The sequence below is a fragment of the Hyperolius riggenbachi genome, chromosome 6 (genome assembly GCF_040937935.1).
Source record: "Hyperolius riggenbachi isolate aHypRig1 chromosome 6, aHypRig1.pri, whole genome shotgun sequence".
In the NCBI taxonomy this organism is placed as follows: domain Eukaryota; kingdom Metazoa; phylum Chordata; class Amphibia; order Anura; family Hyperoliidae; genus Hyperolius; species Hyperolius riggenbachi.
The window spans coordinates 29,533,505-29,552,452 of NC_090651.1; the positions used below are offsets into that span (position 1 = coordinate 29,533,505).

The following is an 18,948-nucleotide window of genomic DNA, read 5'->3' on the forward strand; positions in this document are numbered from 1 at the left end:
TGCAGAGGAACAGCTCCTCTGCCCTACCACACACGCCAGACAGGAATTGTACGAAGGGAAGAAACGCAATCGCAAGAGAAGCGGTTGAGAGTGAGCACAGAGACAGATTGTGTGTGTGTGCATAAAATTAGTCGCCAATCCGCGACTGTGCACACACCACAGCAGATAAGAAGCAGGAACGCGATCGCAAGAGGTGCGATCGCCAGACGTGACACAAGGTACAGCAAGGAGTAGCAAAGGCACAGCAAATAATACAATAAGGAAATACGGAAAATAACAAACACTAGCTAACCGCGAACACCGCACTCATTCGCAACAGTGCACGCGGTTATGCGCGGTCTCCACGTGATAAGCACAATAGAGACAAGCACGCCTAACTAACCATTAACAGACAAACATGAAACTGAGGACGCGAGCGCTTGCTTAACGGTTACCTCACCGAGCCTCCAGCAAGCGCAGCAGACAAGACAGACACACGAAAACAGGGACAAGCGACAGAAGGATCCCCAGCGCTAGCGAAAAGTGGCTAGCGCGATCCCAGAAGACAGAACAGAAGGATCCCCAGCGCTAGCTAAAAGTGGCTAGCGCGATCCCAGAAGACAGAACAGAACGATCCCCAGCGCTAGCGAAAAGTGGCTAGCGCGATCCCAGGAGACAGAACAGAAGGATCCCCAGCACTAGCGCTAGGGCGAGTGCGATCCAAACACACGGCAGACAGAACAGATGAGGTAGGCAGAAACAACCGCTGTTTCAACCTACACTCCAGACTCAATCAGAAGGATCCACAGCCGCTAACGCTAGGGCTTGTACGATCCAAACACAAGACAGACGGAACAGGCAAAACAGATAATACAACCTGACTGGACTAGAAGGGGAGCCTAAAGCAACCCCCAGGAATTAACTATACTAGATGGCAATGGCTGACACTCCAGCAGTGTCCATCAGGAACAGACCATGGAAGGGAAATGTCCAGCAAAGCATTCTGGGAGCAGAATGCTTTTATAGTGCCAGTCATCAAAAGAAGGCAGGTAACGGATTTGCATGACTAATGTATGCAAATCCCTCAGCAACACAAGCTGCACAACTGACAGAAGGTCTCCTTTCCAGAGTCCTGCAGCAAGCAAACCTAAACAATGGTCAAAAGGCTGCCTGCCTGCGCAGGCAGCTGAGCGGATTCTCACAGTTTGCCTAATAGCACATATCAGTTAGACTACGTGTCATTTCTTATAAAGAGTTGAGAATCGTTGCCTTACTGTGAATATAACAAAAGTTATGTTTTAGCCAATTTCACCAAACCTGCCAATTGGCACTTAAAGTGAACCTAAAGCCGATAAAAAAAAATGAGATTAACTCACCTGGGGCCTCCCTCAGCCCCCTGCAGCCGATCGGTGCCCTCGCAGCTCCGCTCCGATGTCCCAGGACCCGCCGGCGAGCACTTCCGGTTTCGCCGTCACTCGCCGTCACCGGCCGACAGGCATGGGAACGCGAGTGATTGTTCGCGTTCCCAGCCTGTATATCGTCCCCTATGCTGCTATTGCGGCCTCCTGGCCGCAATAGCAGCATAGGGGGCGATATACAGGCTGGGAACGCGAACAATCACTCGCGTTCCCATGCCTGTCGGCCGGTGACGGCGAAACCGGAAGTGCTCACCGGCGGGTCCTGGGACATCGGAGCGGAGCTGCGAGGGCACCGATCGGCTGCAGGGGGCTGAGGGAGGCCCCAGGTGAGTTAATCTCATTTTTTTTTATCGGCTTTAGGTTCACTTTAAAGCGGACCTGAACACAGATCTTCCTCTCTGCTCTAAAAGATAAGCAACATAATAATAACCTTTAAAGAAAAAACATTTCTTTGTTACAGCTTACAGAACTCCTGCAATAAATCTGCAGTGTGTCTACTTCCTGCTTTCATATAAGCAGACAAAGGGTTAACATCCTGTGTTTACATATTAGCGCTGCCTGCAGAGGACTGTCGAATTTTTGTGCTGACGCAGTTGAGAGATGAAATTACACTTATGATTACTTTTACTTGTGATTACTTTACAGTTGAGAGGGAATTAGACAGGCTCTTCTCTCTAAAAACACACAGGGTGCATTTCTCTCTGTTTTCCTTGTGTCTTATACAATAGTTCCGGTCAAGTCCACTTTGAGCTGGGGGGTCTCTGTTTGTGATGGTATGTTTTTGCCTAAAGGGGCCCATACACCTAACGATTTTTCCACCAATATACAGCAGATTCGTCACTGTGATCAAATCTGCTGTGAAATTGTTGCGCAAACGCTGACCGAACGATCGATTTCCGTCCAAAATCGATAATTCCCGTCGTTCCGTCCGTGCGGAAGATTTCGCTCAATCGCTGGCGGGTCGGGAGTGCGTCGATAGCGGCGTTCAAATGACCGACGCTAGCGGCAATACATTACCTGCTCCTTTTCCGCTGGCTTCCGGCAGGCTTCACGTCTTCCTGTCCCGACAGGAAGTTTAAACAGTAGTGTGCCCTCTACTGTTTAAACTTCCCCGGGCAGGAAGTGAAGTGAAGGTGGAGCCGAGCGCGGAGAAGAAGACAGCAGAGACCGGGGGACTCGCGCCAGCCGGATCAGGTAATGTATGGGGGGGGGGGGGGGGGGCGGCGGCAGCTTCACAGATGGTGAATCGATTTCATGCTGAAATCGATTCACAATCTGTTTGCAGTAAAGGCAGCCATATGATCCCTCTCTGATCAGATTTGATCAGAGAGGGATCTATCTGTTGGTCGATCTGATGGCAAATCAACCAGTGTGTGGCCACCTTAACAAAGAGGAGCTGAAGGTAGTCGATAAACAGGCTGTGTGTGTTATCTGACACTTACATCTCTATGATATACACAATATGGGCTTGTGACTGCGTACGAGTGGCTTTTGAGCTCGCTACGTGACGCGTTTTATATACTTTATTCATTTGGATGGATGCACTTTTAGCCCTATATTTACATGCCACAGGAAATAAACAGGACACATTATTACGTTGAATGAAAGAAACGCTGCTGACATCCAGATCGTGACGAGTGAGGATGAAGCGGCGGGTCGTTAGTCGCCTTCTGCCTTTTACCATTTCATCAACCCCATACTGTTTCTTACATAATATAACCTTATTACTGCTTATCTGGCTGAAATCCAGACAAAAACGCTGCTAATCAGCTGGAGAAGGTCTTTCATTTGCAGGATCTGCATTTTCACTGATAGCTGTTTATTTTTATCACAGATTGTCAAGGGCAGCAAAACAGGGGGGAAAAAAAAGATAGATCTTGGAAGGCAGGATATTAATGCTGTATTTGCATTTCAGTCGCAGCCAGGCTGGTCTCCAGCTCTTGTTACTGTCTGTACCTTGCAGGGACATTATTGTGCTGACTAGTAGTGTGCAGAACACAGCCTGGTTTGTACTGACTGAATAAACTACGAGGAAGGAACACTCTGATTAAAGTTAAAGTAGCTCTCATTTTTTTCCTCACACATGGGCTGACTTAAAGTGGTCTGAAAGTCAGCATTTCTGCTTTGCTCTAAAAGATCCCCCACAACTTGAAAGCTACTATCCCAGATTTTTTTTTTTAGCAGAACACTGGAATGGTTAAACAAAGCACTTTTCCTTGCTATTCGGCTTCAAATCCGCATCCAAACTGGAGATAACAGTATCTTTGTTTGCATTCCAATGTTGATACATGTGTGTAAACACAGTGTAACAGGTGAAAAGGAGCTCTCTGTGAAGCTTTCTGTGCTTCAAGCACACAAACAGCTCAGAACAGCTCATTAGAAGATGTTAATATATAATAAAAAGCAGTTTGACTAAAATTCAATGGCAGGTTTCAGGGCAAGATAAACTACACTTTGGAAACTTGTAACTTGTAAACAGACAATATTATTTATACACAGAAGCAAATATGATAACTGTATGAGTAATAAAAAGTAGGAAAAAACACATTTTTATTGAATGTTATGTCGGAGTTCCAGACCACCTTAAAGTGGACCTGAACTCAGAACTTCCTCTCTGCTCTAAAAGATAAGCAACATCACAATAACCTTTAAAGAAAAACCTTTAAAGAAAAACATTTATTTGGTACAGCTATATATTAATCCAGCAATAAATCTTTCATGGTTAACATCCTGTGTTTACAAATTAGCTGCTGTGCCATGGCAGAGGAGATTCCTGAGCTGACTAAGCTGAGCGATCAAATTACCAAATTATGGGGGTGATTAGTCACAAATGAGGGGGGAGTTAGACAGGCTGCACTCTATAAATGCATACAGGGTGCATTTCTCTATGTTTTAGTATGTAACCCCACCCACCCAGTGGTGTTTAGCCTAGGTTGACTAGGTGTGGGAAATTATCTCCCCCTCCCAAATATTCTGGGAGAATAGGTATATTTTCTACTGGCTTTAGAACTCTCTATAACCAAACATTCTGCAGAGATCGCCTGCCAGTGCTAAACATGCAATGTAAATTTCGAAATATAAATATGGATGAGGTTTATATTTTATAATGGGCGAACACTGACTAAATCATTTGTAAATGAATATTGTAAAAATTGAGCATTTTTATTTATGATGTTATCTTCACGACAATTTCTCGTTAATGGGTTTGCAGTTAGCTCTGGTACCTTACGGGACTCTTGATACATGTGTGAGTTGGTGCGATCATACTGAAATTCTGAAAGTAATGTCAAATTTCCTTTGTGTAATGTACCAACGTATTTTGCACAGCTAGTGATAAATGCTAAGGGGAAATTAATGCAAACATTCTATGTGAGAAGTCAATATAAAGATGTGAAAATTGTATGCGAAAATGCTAAGCGAATTTATAATATATTCTGACTATACCTGTGTTTTCACAAATTTGCACTTACCATATTGAACATTATGGCTAGTTCAAAAATATACTTGCAATAAATTCCAAATTCACAATTTTACAAAACAAAGTTGGAATTCTTGAAATTTAGAATTCATTCGGAATTCCCAAAATGATAATAGATAGATAAGTAAATTAAATTAAATGACAATGGCCTCAATTCACTAAGCTTATCTCCTGTCTTTAATAACTCTTCTGAGCTGTTTCTACAGTTATCACCATGGAGATAACTGTAGAAACAGCTCAGAAGAGTTATTAACCATTTAAGGACCGCAGTGATTGAGATCTACGCCCTGTTTTGGTGGGCTTTTGGCTGGCAGGGCGTAGATCTCAATCACTGTCTGCGGCGCGCATCCGCCGTTTCCGCTGCTCCACGCTGATCGCGCCGCTCAAACCCGACGATTCTCGCTGCATCTCACAGGCTCTGCCTGTCTCTATAACGGCAGAGTCATGTGAGCCGGTCAGGAGCCGATTTCATTGGCTCCTGGCCCTGTCTTTCAATGTAAGCCGTTCCCATTGGCTTACATTGAAAAACAGGGTCAGGAGCCAATGAAAGCGGCTCCTGACCGGCTCACATGACTCTGCCGTCATAGAGACGGCAGAGTCTATGTCCTGGGGGTCTCGGCGAGCGGAGATGACGGCGGTTGCGGCGGGTTTGTGCGGCGATTCGTCAGGATTTTGTCGGGATTGGACGAGCGGTCTCTGGTCTTTAAGTGCCCAGAGACTGCTGGTCCTTAAATGGTTAAAGACAGGAGATAAGCTTAGTGAATTGAGGCCAATGTGGGAACAGCTATACTACTCCCACCACTTGCCACATCAGCTGGTAACAAGCAGAAAGATGTAGGGGTCTCCCTCAGTTTTTGTTACCAGCACTAATGTGTGTTTCATCATCAGTGGGGCAAGTGGAACATCGTGCCTAATCCACTTGCCCTAGAAAAGTGTGTCCACTACTGGGGGAGGGGCAGTAAGTGTGTCTGTATGTATGTGTACAGCTTATCTTTATGTCTTTTATTAGTTTTTTAGTATTCACTGTATTTGTAGTGTTTTTGTTTGTAGTGTTTTCATTCAAACTACGGTATCTCTCTTATTGCTACAAGCCAAATAAATGTCATGAATTAGACAAACAAAAGCACAATATGGAATTTAGTATTTAAAGGGACACTTAAGTCAAACAAAAAAAATGAGTTTTACTCACCTAGGGCTTCCAATAGCCCCCCGCAGCTGTCCGGTGCCCTCGCCGTCTCCCTCCAATCCTCCTGGCCCTGCCAGCAGCCACTTCCTGTTTCGGTGACAGGAGCTGACAGGCTGGGGACGCGAGTGATTCTTCGCGTTCCCAGACACATTAGCACCCTCTATGCTGCTATATGGTATATGATATATGCTATAGCAGCATAGATGGCGCTATTGTGGCCAGGAACGCGAAGAATCACTCGCGTCCCCAGCCTGTCAGCTCCTGTCACTGAAACAGGAAGTGGCTGCCGGCAGGATTAGGAGGATCGGAGGGAGACGGCGAGGGCACCGGACAGCTGCAGGGGGCTATTGGAAGCCCCAGGTGAGTAAAACTCATTTTTTTTTACTTGTGTCCCTTTAAGATACTATTTCCCTGTCTTCCTGCTTGTTTTATGCTGTATTTTGCTATGTTAGGCATCATGTCGAAACTGATTATGTCAAAATTATGTCAAAATGACAATTATTAATAATGTGGTAAGTGATAAATATTTTCTGTTCTAAGGCAGCAATTTTCATTCATTCAGTGCATTGATTAGAGAAGCTGGGGAAGCCATTTTTAAATCGTCAGCCATTTAAAATCCCATATTATGGTGTCCTGTGCTTATTGTATTCATCCCTAGTTACACGTTTTAACACATATAAAAATACATTTGCATTAGTTGTAAGGCACAACATTTTGTGCATTGTAGGTTTGCCCCTTAGCACAGAGCTGATCACCTGACCCAGTCTAGCTCCTCCCATGGTTGACAGATATTAACCCTTTGTGACCAGCACTACAGCTTTGAAGCTCCTCCCTGCTCTATTTGTGACAGAAAATCTCTACACTTTTGCAAGTTTCTTTGTAAAAGTCACACTACTCAGCCTGCAATAAGAAACCATGGGGCAGATTCAGTTGACAGCAGTAAAATGTACATCTGCATACAGCTTAGCACAGTTTGCCAACATTTATGCAAACTGCGTAATTGGTGCTGCCTAAATAGCCCATCTCTTGTTATATACATTATGTGCCTTTTGTTTGTATCATTTGAGTTGCTCTTTCATTGTAAGTTTTACCCCTATTTAGTCAACTTGCCCCCATCTCTTACAGCTCTTATTTAAACCTTTTATGTAGACACTGGGAGGAGCAGTGGCAAAAATGCCAGAGCAGTAGCCCCTGAAACCACGGGGGAGGGTCTGACAGGGACAGTGGCATGACTTCATTCTCCTGTGCTCCCCTGGTAGTTGGTTGCCATTGTACTTACCCGCCTGCCTTATGCAGAGAAGTGTAACAGCGGTGCTGGCATCTTATTGCTGTATCCGCTATCTGTACTCCTCCAATGCAGCTGCCTGCTCTTTACTTCTGCCTTTGTCTTCTGCATGTCATGGAAGGTCACATGACATAGAGGAAGACTCGGGACCAAAATGTAGAGAGATGGTGGGTGCAGCGGAAGGGAAGGGTACGGCAGTAATTTGGGTGCTAGTAGACTATCGGTAAGATTCTCTATATTCTACTATTAGTCAGTGGTAATTCTGATAGTAAAATAAACATACATTTTACTAAATGTTTTAGGCCTCTTGCACACTGCAAGCGATTCCGATTCAGATTCCGCTTTTTAATCGTTTTTTACATCCGATTCCGATTTGAAGTTTGCTCCCTGCACACTGCAAATCGGAATCTGAATCGCATGTAAAAACCGATTAAAAAGTGGAATCTGAATCGGAATCGCTTGCAGTGTGCAAGAGGCCTTAGTGTCACTAAACCTAACCTTTTTCTTACATGAGCCATCCCATCTATCATTGCCTAATCCTAGCCGATCTTCCCAAATGATACCTAACCCTAACCTACCCCTCACCAATGCCTAGCTCTAACTATCCCTCTACACTGTTTACCTGCTTATTACTGCTCCATCTTTGCCATTGTACACAATAAATATCACAGAAGTTTGGGGTGCCCCTGCGCGCCGGAGCTTAAATTTCCTGTCACCCTACATACATGTTCTTAATTATTGTATAGAAAGGAAGAATGGTGAAAGTGCAGATAGTTGTCTAATAATCTAAGTCAATCTACACATTCATCATTCCATGTTACCTGTCATGGCTGTTTAAACATGAAAATGTCAGGTTGTGTCATATCTAATTTTATTCTGTGTCAGTTACTTCCTGGACTTCTCCTCTTGCTGACTTGAGTTTGCAGTGAGAGTAATTGACCACCATCCTCTCTGTGTTTGCTTTGCAGATAATTAGCACCATGGAACCTCAGGTGTCGAATGGCCCAACTTCCAATACGAGCAATGGACCATCAAGCAACAGTAGGAACTGTCCCTCGCCTATGCAGACAGGGGCAGCCACAGACGACAGCAAAACTAACCTCATAGTCAACTACTTGCCACAAAATATGACACAGGAAGAATTCAGGAGTCTGTTCGGCAGCATTGGGGAGATAGAATCCTGCAAACTGGTGCGGGACAAAATCACAGGTATGTTCGTGTCATCGCTGGTATCCACCTTCAGTCAGGGGTCTTCAGTCAGGGGTCTTCAGTCAGGTGTCTTCAGTCAGGGGTTCAGTCAGGGGTCTTCAGTCAGGGGTCTTCAGTCTGGAGTCTTCAGTCAGGGGTTTTCAGTCAGGGGTTCAGTCAGGGGTCTTCAGTCAGGAGTCTTCAGTCTGGAGTCTTCAGTCAGGGGTTTTCAGTCAGGGGTTCAGTCAGGGGTCTTCAGTCTGGAGTCTTCAGTCAGGGGTTCAGTCAGGTGTCTTCAGTCAGGGGTCTTCAGTCAGGGGTCTTCAGTCTGGAGTCTTCAGTCAGGGGTCTTCAGTCAGGTGTCTTCAGTCAGGGGTTCAGTCAGGGGTCTTCAGTCTAAAGTCTTCAGTCAGGGGTTCAGTCAGGTGTCTTCAGTCAGGGGTCTTCAGTCAGGTGTCTTCAGTCAGAGGTATTCAGTCACAGATCTTCAGTCAGGGGTCTTTAGTCAGAGGTCTTTAGTCAGGTGTCTTCAGTCAGGGGTCTTCAGTCTGGAGTCTTCAGTCAGGGGCTTCAGTCAGGTGTCTTCAGTCAGAAGTCTTCAGTCACGGATCTTCAGTCAGAGGTCTTCAGTCATGAATGTTTAGTCAGAGGTCTTCAGTCAGGGGTCTTCAGTCAGAGGTCTTCAGTCAAGGGCCTTCAGTCAGAGGTCTTCAGTCTGGTGCCTTCAGTCAGGTGTCTTCAGTCAGGGGTCTTAAGTCTGGGATCTTCAGTCAGGGTCTTCAGTCAGGGGTTGTCAGCAGGCAGGGGTGTACCTAAGGAGGTATGGGCCCTAGTGCAAGCTATACATGCCCCCCCAGCACTTTGTATATAACAATTGATACGGTGCACCAAAACCTGCCAAGGACAACACAGTGTCAGAGGTGCAAGAATGGGATGGGGAACAGCTTGCTAATGATTATTATCATTCAAAGCACTTATAGAAGTGATCATTACAAGCATAGGACCAATAAAAAGCTAATACTGCAGTTGATGGAGGGCCCAAGGGGCCCAGTGCGGTCGGGACCTCTGCAACCCCTATTGCTATGCCACTGTCTGCAGGAGGTAGAGCAGGTATGTCAAACCGGTCCTACGAGGGCCAAGATCCTCACACATTTTTGATCCAGCTCAAATGAATTGATGGGACTGAATCAGGCAAGGTGTGGTCCATCAGGTAGAACACATTCCTTTCTTTCTCAGTACATCCTAAACACTGGCATGGATCTGGTCCTCCAGGCCTGGAGTTTGACACGTGAGGTAGAGGATTATCCTAAAAACTGAACTCAACCCAAACAAATAGTCTATAGCTATAGTTCATTGGGGTGACTGTAATTAGTATTGAGTTTATCAGTTTAGACCACTTTTAGTTTTTCTGAAATTTTCTACAATTCTGCTGTACCCCACCTCTAGGATTGTATTTTGTAGTTCAGTTTTGGATAGTATGCAAAGGGGTGAGTAGCTCTAGGGAAAGGATAGAAAGGGAATTCTTTCAAGGTACCAGTTGGACAGATTTTCTCCAACTCCCAAAGCAAAAAAGTAGGACTCTTATTCAAAACTGCAGTAACACTTTTTGTTGGAGTTTGGCTTAAGTGACATATGACATGATGAGATAGACATGTGTATGTACAGTGCCTAGCACACTAATAACTATGCTGTGTTCCTTTTTTCTTTCTCTGTCTGAGGGCTCGTTTCCACTATAGCGAATCCGCATGCGGGCACTGCATGCGGATTCGCATACTCAATGTTAGTGGATGGGGCTGTTTCCACGTGTGCGGCGGCGGCGGCATTTTTCGGTGCGGGAAAAATCTGTGCGACAGGGTCGTCAGATTTCGCGTGCGGCAGGAATGTGGGCGAATCGCCGCTAATGCATTCAATAGGGAAATCGCATGCGGCTTTGTCATGCGGATTTCCCCGCGATTTCGCATGCGATTTCGCATGAAAGGCAATGGAATTTTACACAGGCAGTGACATGGTTAAATTCGCCTGGCTCCTTGGCATGCGAAATCGCATGCGAAATCGCGGGTAAATCCGCATGGGGAAACGCAGCCGCATGCGATTTCTTCAGCGGTGGAATCCAGGCGATTCCGCACCGCTACAGTGGAAACGAGCCCTGAAAGTGTGAACATTTAGCTATGCAGACAGACTATAGCGCCCCACTGATAAGGAATCATAGCCATAACACACTTTCCTTGCAAAGAACAGCTTCTGCAACTGGGGGGGGGGGGGTAGATATATTTTAGTCGGCAGAACTGACGGGCTGTAAATTCTTGGAATGCTTTGATTTCTCTCTCTACTAGCAGAAAACATAGAAACTGAAAGTCCTCAGTTATTGTCTCACACTGCCCCCTAGTGACAAGTGACCATGAATGCATGCACATTACAGGAGTACTAATTAGAAGGAGAGAAATGTAGCAAATAAGAAAAAAAGTGCTAAGCTAAATTGACTTGGAGGACTTGCAATCCTCTAAATAAATTATCTGCTAAAGAGTTAAATCCAAAACAAAGACTGTGGAAGTCCAGGGAAGTCCTATAAGAGTAGGACTATAAATACCATTGCTTATCTCATCGATTTATTTTCACTTCAGGTTTGCTTCAAATATGAGCTGTGTATTTTCTTTTGTAACATTTTTGCAAGCAAATCAAACAAGGTTGTTGTTTTTTTTCTCATTTTTTCATGTCATAAAAGCCTAAAGATTTTTTTATGCCTTTGAAAACAGAAAAAAATGTTGTTTTCTTTAGATATATATGATATCAAATTCGTTCAGGAATATTGAAAAAAAGATATTAAACAGGTCATTTGTGCTTTAGTTGAAAGGAGGCAATGGTCATTTGTTAAGCTAGAGCACTATAGCTCCTGTCTGGAATGCCTACAATGGTATTTAGTTATATCCTCTACACACTCTGACCTTCAGCTGAGGTAAGTATTGTTCATTAGCAGAAAAGGATTACAGCTAAGCACTGACTTGAACAATCATCTCCATTCAGTGCATGTAGAAGTCATATGTACACTATGCTCAAGCATGCATATGTGCAGAGGGTTAAAGATAGCAGTGAGGAAAGCAAGTCATAGGGCATTGTTGGTTTTGGTGCCTGCGCCAGTCTTAGGAAAATTCATGCCAAGGATTTAAAAATAGCCCCTGTGGCCCCGCCTTTGTGGGAGATGGAGGGAGGGGGGGCTAAAGGGCATTGGCTGTCATGAAATGCAGAGCAAACGGGACAACAAAAGCGTCATACACTACCTGTCAGCAGAGCTAGAGACATGTCCTCTTCGCTCCCCGTTCAGCCGTGCCATACACTGTAACCAGCATTGCTTGGGAATTTTTGCCAAAGTCATTTTCCCATCAAAAGTGCTTTTCTCGATTTCCCAAAAACATTGGAGAAAATAAATCGAATTTTCACAATATGGTCAAAGAAAACAATTTTTTCTTTCCGATGCAAAAAATTACAAACTTATTATAAAATGATTTTCAATGGCTTTTTCGCTCAAAAGTCGAATTTTACATAAATGAATGGGAAAACAATATCATCTTTTTTACTCTTGTAACTCCTGAATGCCCCTGATGCATGTCACATGACATACAGAGGCAGGTTCTGCAAGGCCTTACATTCTACGGCGCAACTGACAAAAGGAGTGAAGAGGACCTGTTGCTAGCCCTGCTGACAAGTAGTGTATGCCGATGATGCTGCCATCTTCTGCTTGCGTTTTGACCGGGAGGGGGGGAGTTAATCCAACTAGCCAACTAGACGGGTTTCTGGCTCATTCTTGTTTTGCAGTTTTTGCCGTGAATACCATTGAAGCTAATACAGTATATAGGAAAATGTATCTAATGATTTTAAAAATTGGATTTAAATACAGTTCCTTTCTTTGCTGCCATTGATTTCCACTGAAACAGTTATCGCACATCCCACATGAAAAAAAAAAAATGAATCGCTTGTGTTTTCAAATGTTTTAAAATAAGTGTGAACCCTGCCTTCAGCTTTTTTTTATAGCCAATATCCCAGTTGTTGATATTTTTGCCCTTTGTGCTTAAACTCAACACTAGGGCTGAAGATGTTAAAAGGTGAATTTGGCACGGGGTTGTTCGTTAGAAATAGGCATCCTTTAGGAGGGTGAGTATAATGGGATGGGTAGGGGGCGGTAGGTTTAAAGCGGACCCGAACTCTGGCACAGCACACAATGAAAAGTCTTTATTCCTTATATGGCTGCTGAAGATAATCACTCCTCTGTGTTCTGTGTTTGTTTCGGCAGAGTAATGAGTCTAATTAGTTCTTATCAGCAACTGTGAATAGACTGAAGTAAAGCTCTACCTAGGCAGCTCTTCATATAGTAAACACTGAGGCTTAACCCTTTTAGTGCTCCCTGCAAAAATGAAACCAAGTAACATTTCAGGTTCTTTTTAGGAGTTCCATTAACCACTTGAGGACCTAGGGCTTTCTACCCCTTAAGGACCGGCCACTTTTTTTCCATTCAGACCACTGCAGCTTTCACGGTTTATTGCTCGCTCATACAACCTACCACCTAAATGAATTTTGGCTCCTTTTCTTGTCACTAATAAAGCTTTCTTTTGATGCTATTTGATTGCTCCTGCGATTTTTACTTTTTATTATATTCATCAAAAAAGACATGAATTTTGGCAAAAAAATGATTTTTTTAACTTTCTGTGCTGACATTTTTCAAATAAAGTAAAATTTCTGTATACATGCAGCGCGAAAAATGTGGACAAACATGTTTTTGATAAAAAAAAACCCATTCAGTGTATATTTATTGGTTTGGGTAAAAGTTATAGCGTTTACAAACTATGGTGCCAAAAGTGAATTTTCCCATTTTCAAGCATCTCTGACTTTTCTGACCCCCTGTCATGTTTCATGAGGGGCTAGAATTCCAGGATAGTATAAATACCCCCCAAATGACCCCATTTTGGAAAGAAGACATCCCAAAGTATTCACTGAGAGGCATAGTGAGTTCATAGAAGATATTATTTTTTGTCACAAGTAAGCGGAAAATGACACTTTGTGAGAAAAAAAAAAAAAAAAAAGTTTCCATTTCTTCTAACTTGCGACAAAAAAAAAATGAAATCTGCCACGGACTCACCATGCCCCTCTCTGAATACCTTGAAGGGTCTACTTTCCAAAATGGGATCATTTGTGGGGTGTGTTTACTGTCCTGACATTTTGGGGGGTGCTAAATTGTAAGCACCCCTGTAAAGCCTAAAGGTGCTCATTGGACTTTGGACCCCTTAGCGCAGTTAGGCTGCAAAAAAGTGCCACACATGTGGTATTGCCGTACTCAGGAGAAGTAGTATAATGTGTTTTGGGGTGTATTTTTACACATACCCATGCTGGGTGGGAGAAATATCTCTGTAAATGACAATTTGTTAATTTTTTTTACACACAATTGTCCATTTACAGAGATATTTCTCCCACTCAGCATGGGTATGTGTAAAAATACACCACAAAACACATTATACTACTTCTCCTGAGTACGGCGATACCACATGTGTGGCACTTTTTTGCACCCTAACTGCGCTAAAGGGCCCAAAGTCCAATGAGTACCTTTAGGATTTCACAGGTCATTTTGAGAAATTTCGTTTCAAGACTACTCCTCACGGTTTAGGGCCCCTAAAATGCCAGGGCAGTATAGGAACCCCACAAATGACCCCATTTTAGAAAGAAGACACCCCAAGGTATTCCGTTAGTAGTATGGCGAGTTCATAGAAGATTTTATTTTTTGTCACAAGTTAGCGGAAAATGACACTTTGTGAAAAAACACAATTAAAATCAATTTCCGCTAACTTTTGACAAAAAATAAAATCTTCTATGAACTCACCATACTCCTAACGGAATACCTTGGGGTGTCTTCTTTCTAAAATGGGGTCATTTGTGGGGTTCCTATACTGCCCTGGCATTTTAGGGGCCCTAAACCGTGAGGAGTAGTCTTGAAACGAAATTTCTCAAAATGACCTGTGAAATCCTAAAGGTACTCATTGGACTTTGGGCCCTTTAGCGCAGTTAGGGTGCAAAAAAGTGCCACACATGTGGTATCGCCATACTCGGGAGAAGTAGTACAATGTGTTTTGGGGTGTATTTTTACACATACCCATGCTGGGTGGGAGAAATACCTCTGTAAATGGACAATTGTGTGTAAAAAAATCAAAAGATTGTCATTTACAGAGGTATTTCTCCCACCCAGCATGGGTATGTGTAAAAATACACCCCAAAACACATTGTACTACTTCTCCCGAGTACGGCGATACCACATGTGTGGCACTTTTTTGCACCCTAACTGCACTAAGGGGCCCAAAGTCCAATGAGTACCTTTAGGATTTCACAGGTCATTTTTGTTTCAAGACTACTCCTCACGGTTTAGGGCCCCTAAAATGCCAGGGCAGTATAGGAACCCCACTAATGACCCCATTTTAGAAAGAAGACACCCCAAGGTATTCCGTTAGGAGTATGGTGAGTTCATAGAAGATTTTATTTTTTTGTCACAAGTTAGCGGAAATTGATTTTAATAGTTTTTTTTCACAAAGTGTCATTTTCCGCTAACTTGTGACAAAAAATAAAATCTTCTATGAACTCACCATACTCCGTACGGAATACCTTTGGGTGTCTTCTTTCTAGAATGGGGTCATTTGTGGGGTTCCTATACTGCCCTGGCATTTTAGGGGCCCTAAACCGTGAGGAGTAGTCTTGAAACCAAATGTCGCAAAATGACCTGTGAAATCCTAAATTGGACTTTGGGCCCCTTAGCGTACTTAGGGTGTAAAAAAGTGCCACACATGTGGTACCGCTGTACTCAGGAGAAGTAGTATAATGCGTTTTGGGGTGTATTTTTACACATACCCATGCTAAGTGGGAGAAATATCTCTGTAAATGACAATTGTTTGATTTTTTTACACACAATTGTCCATTTACATAGAAATTTCTCCCACCCAGCATGGGTATGTGTAAAAATACACCCCAAAACACATTATACTACTTTTCCTGAGTACGGCGGTACCACATGTGTGACACTTTTTTGCAGCCTAGGTGCGCTAAGGGGCCCAACGTCCTATTCACAGGTCATTTTGAAGCATTTGTTTTCTAGACTACTCCTCGCGGTTTAGGGCCCCTAAAATGCCAGGGCAGTATAGGAACCCCACAAGTGACCCCATTTTAGAAAGAAGACACCCCAAGGTATTCCGTTAGGTGTATGGCGAGTTCATAGAAGATTTTATTTTTTGTCACAAGTTAGTGAAAAATGACACTTTGTGAAAAAAAACCAATAAAAATTAATTTCCGCTAACTTTTGACAAAAAATTAAATCTTCTATGAACTCGTCATACACCTAACATAATACCTTGGGGTGTCTTTTTTTTCTAAAATGGGGTCACTTGTGGGGTTCCTATACCGCCCTGGCATTTTACAGGCCCAAAACCGTGAGTAGTCTGGAAACCAAATGTCTCAAAATGACTGTTCAGGGGTATAAGCATCTGCAAATTTTGATGACAGGTGGTCTATGAGGGGGCGAATTTTGTGGAACCGGTCATAAGCAGGGTGGCCTTTTAGATGACAGGTTGTATTGGGCCTGATCTGATGGATAGGAGTGCTAGGGGGGTGACAGGAGGTGATTGATGGGTGTCTCAGGGGGTGGTTAGAGGGGAAAATAGATGCAATCCATGCACTGGGGAGGTGATCGGAAGGGGGTCTGAGGGTTTGGCCGAGTGATCAGGAGCCCACACGGGGCAAATTGGGGCCTGATCTGATGGGTAGGTGTGCTAGGGGGTGACAGGAGGTGATTGATGGGTGTCTCAAGGTGTGATTAGAGGGGGGAATGGATGCAAGCAATGCACTGGCGAGGTGATCAGGGCTGGGGTCTGAGGGCATTCTGAGGGTGTGGGCGGGTGATTGAGTGCCCTAGGGGCAGATAGGGGTCTAATCTGATAGGTAGCAGTGACAGGGGGTGATTGATGGGTAATTAGTGGGTGTTTAGGGTAGAGAATAGATGGAAACACTGCGCTTGGGTGGTGATCTGATGTCGGATCTGCGGGCGATCTATTGGTGTGGGTGGGTGATCAGTTTGCCCGCAAGGGGCAGGTTAGGGGCTGATTGATGGGTGGCAGTGACAGCGGGTGATTGATGGGTGGCAGTGACAGGGGGTGATTGATGGGTGGCAGTGACAGGGGGTGATTGATGGGTGATTGATAGGTGATTGACAGGTAATCAGTGGGTTATTACAGGGGAGAACAGATGTAAATATTGCACTGGCGAATTGATAAGGGGGGTCTGAGGGCAATCTGAGCGTGTAGGCGGTCGATTGGGTGCCCGCAAGGGGCAGATTAGGGTCTGATCTGATAGGTAACAGTGACAGGTGGTGATAGGGAGTGATTGATGGGTGATTGATGGGTAATTAGTGGGTGTTTAGAGGAGAGAATAGATGGAAACACTGCGCTTGGGTGGTGATCTGATGTCGGATCTGCGGGCGATCTATTGGTGTGGGTGATCAGATTGCCCGCAAGGGGCAGGTTAGGGGCTGATTGTTGGGTGGCAGTGACAGGGGGTGATTGATGGGTGATAGGTGATTGGCAGGTGATTGACAGGTGATCAGTGGGTTATTACAGGGAAGGACAGATGTAATTAATGCACTGGCGAATTGATAAGGGGGGGGGTCTGAGGGCAATCTGAGCGTGTGGGCGGGTGATTGGGTGCCCGCAAGGGGCAGATTAGGGTCTGATCTGATAGGTAACAGTGACAGGTGGTGATAGGGGGTGATTGATGGGTAATTAGTGGGTGTTTAGAGAAGATAACAGATGTAAACGATACATTTGGGAGGTAATCTGACGGCGGGTTTGCGGGCGATCTAATGGTGTGGGTGGGTGATCAGATTGCCCGCAAGGGGCAGGTTAGGGGCTGATTGATGGGTGGCAGTGACAGGGGGTGACAGGGGGTGATTGATGGGTGATAGGTGATTGGCAGGTGATTGACAGGTGATCAGTGGGTTATTACAGGGAAGAACAGATGTAATTAATGCACTGGTGAATTGATAAGGGGGGGTCAGAGGGCAATCTGAGCGTGTGGGCGGGTGATTGGGTGCCCGCAAGGGGCAGATTAGGGTCTGATCTGATAGGTAAAAGTGACAAGTGGTGATAGGGGGTGATTGATGGGTGATTGATGGGTAATTAGTGGGTGTTTAGAGGAGAGAATAGATGTAAACAATGGATTTGGGAGGTGATCTGATGTCGGATCTGTGGGCGATCTATTGGTGTGGGTGGGTGATCAGATTGCCCGCAAGGGGCAGGTTAGGGGCTGATTGATGGGTGGCAGTGTCAGGGGGTGATTGACGGGTGATTGATGGGTGATTGACGGGTGATTGACAGGTGATTGACAGGTGATCAGGGGGATAGATGCATACAGTAAACAGGGGGGGGTGGTCTGGGGGGGGGTCTGGGGAGAATCTGAGGGGTGGGGGGTGATCAGGAGGGGGCAGGGAGCAGGGGGGGGGGATAAAAAAAAAAATAGCGTTGACAGATAGTGACAGGGAGTGATTGATGGGTGATTAGGGGGGTGATTGGGTGCAAACAGGGGTCTGGGGGGTGGGCAGGGGGGGGTCTGATGGGTGCTGTGGGCGATCTGGGGCAGGGGGGGGAGAAATCAGTGTGCTTGGGTGCAGACTAGGGTGGCTGCAGCCTGCCCTGGTGGTCCCTCGGACACTGGGACCACCAGGGCAGGAGGCAGCCTGTATAATACACTTTGTAAACATTACAAAGTGTATTATACACTTTGTATGCGGCGATCGCGGGGTTAACATCCCGCCGGCGCTTCCGTATAGCCGGCGGGATGTTGCGGCGAGCGAGCGGTGACAGGCGCCGGCGGAGGATCGCGTCACGGATGACGCGATCGCTCCGCCCATGCCCTTAAATGGACCGCCGCCTCTGTGGGTGAGGCCGTCCTGCAGGGCTCCACTTCCCCGCCGCCCCTGTGTAGTGGGCGGTCGGGAAGTGGTTAATAGTAATGAATATTTCTTTTTCCATAAGGGTTATCATGCTGTGGCTAATCTTCTAAAACAGACAGGGAATTCTAAGTTAGGCTTATACATTTAATGTTAGGCATCAGAAAAGAGTTAGACTTGGTGAGTTTGTGGGAGAGGGAGGGTTGGGGGTCAAGTTCAGAAAGAAGTAAATGTTAGAGGTGAGGTCAGGGTTAGTCATTACAACAGAATTAACATTGGGGGTCAGGCTGGGTATCAGGAAAGAGATGATGTTAGGGTCCGGCCTCAAGAGGAAGTTAACATTACCGGAAAGTTAGGGAGGTATTATCACCGTTCTTCCATATTCCATGTTTTGTCTGCAGGAACCATGTTCCATATTTTCCACTGAGCTAGGCACCTACATAATGATGT

The 18,948-nt window shown here is 45.0% G+C and overlaps 1 protein-coding gene across 9 annotated transcripts in view; it reads left to right on the plus strand.

Annotated features, from left to right (window-relative positions):
- ELAVL4 (ELAV like RNA binding protein 4) overlaps positions 1-18,948 on the plus strand; it is a 233,653-nt gene that overhangs the window by 118,131 nt on the left and 96,574 nt on the right. For 8 of the 9 annotated variants that reach the window (XM_068239053.1, XM_068239055.1, XM_068239058.1 and 5 more), the window contains exon 2: positions 8,315-8,555. In XM_068239053.1, the coding sequence (XP_068095154.1) occupies positions 8,315-8,555 (241 nt within the window). Of the gene's footprint in view, positions 1-5,769; positions 5,834-8,314; positions 8,556-18,948 lie in introns of those variants that run through there. The other variant, XM_068239059.1, reaches the window with a different exon arrangement.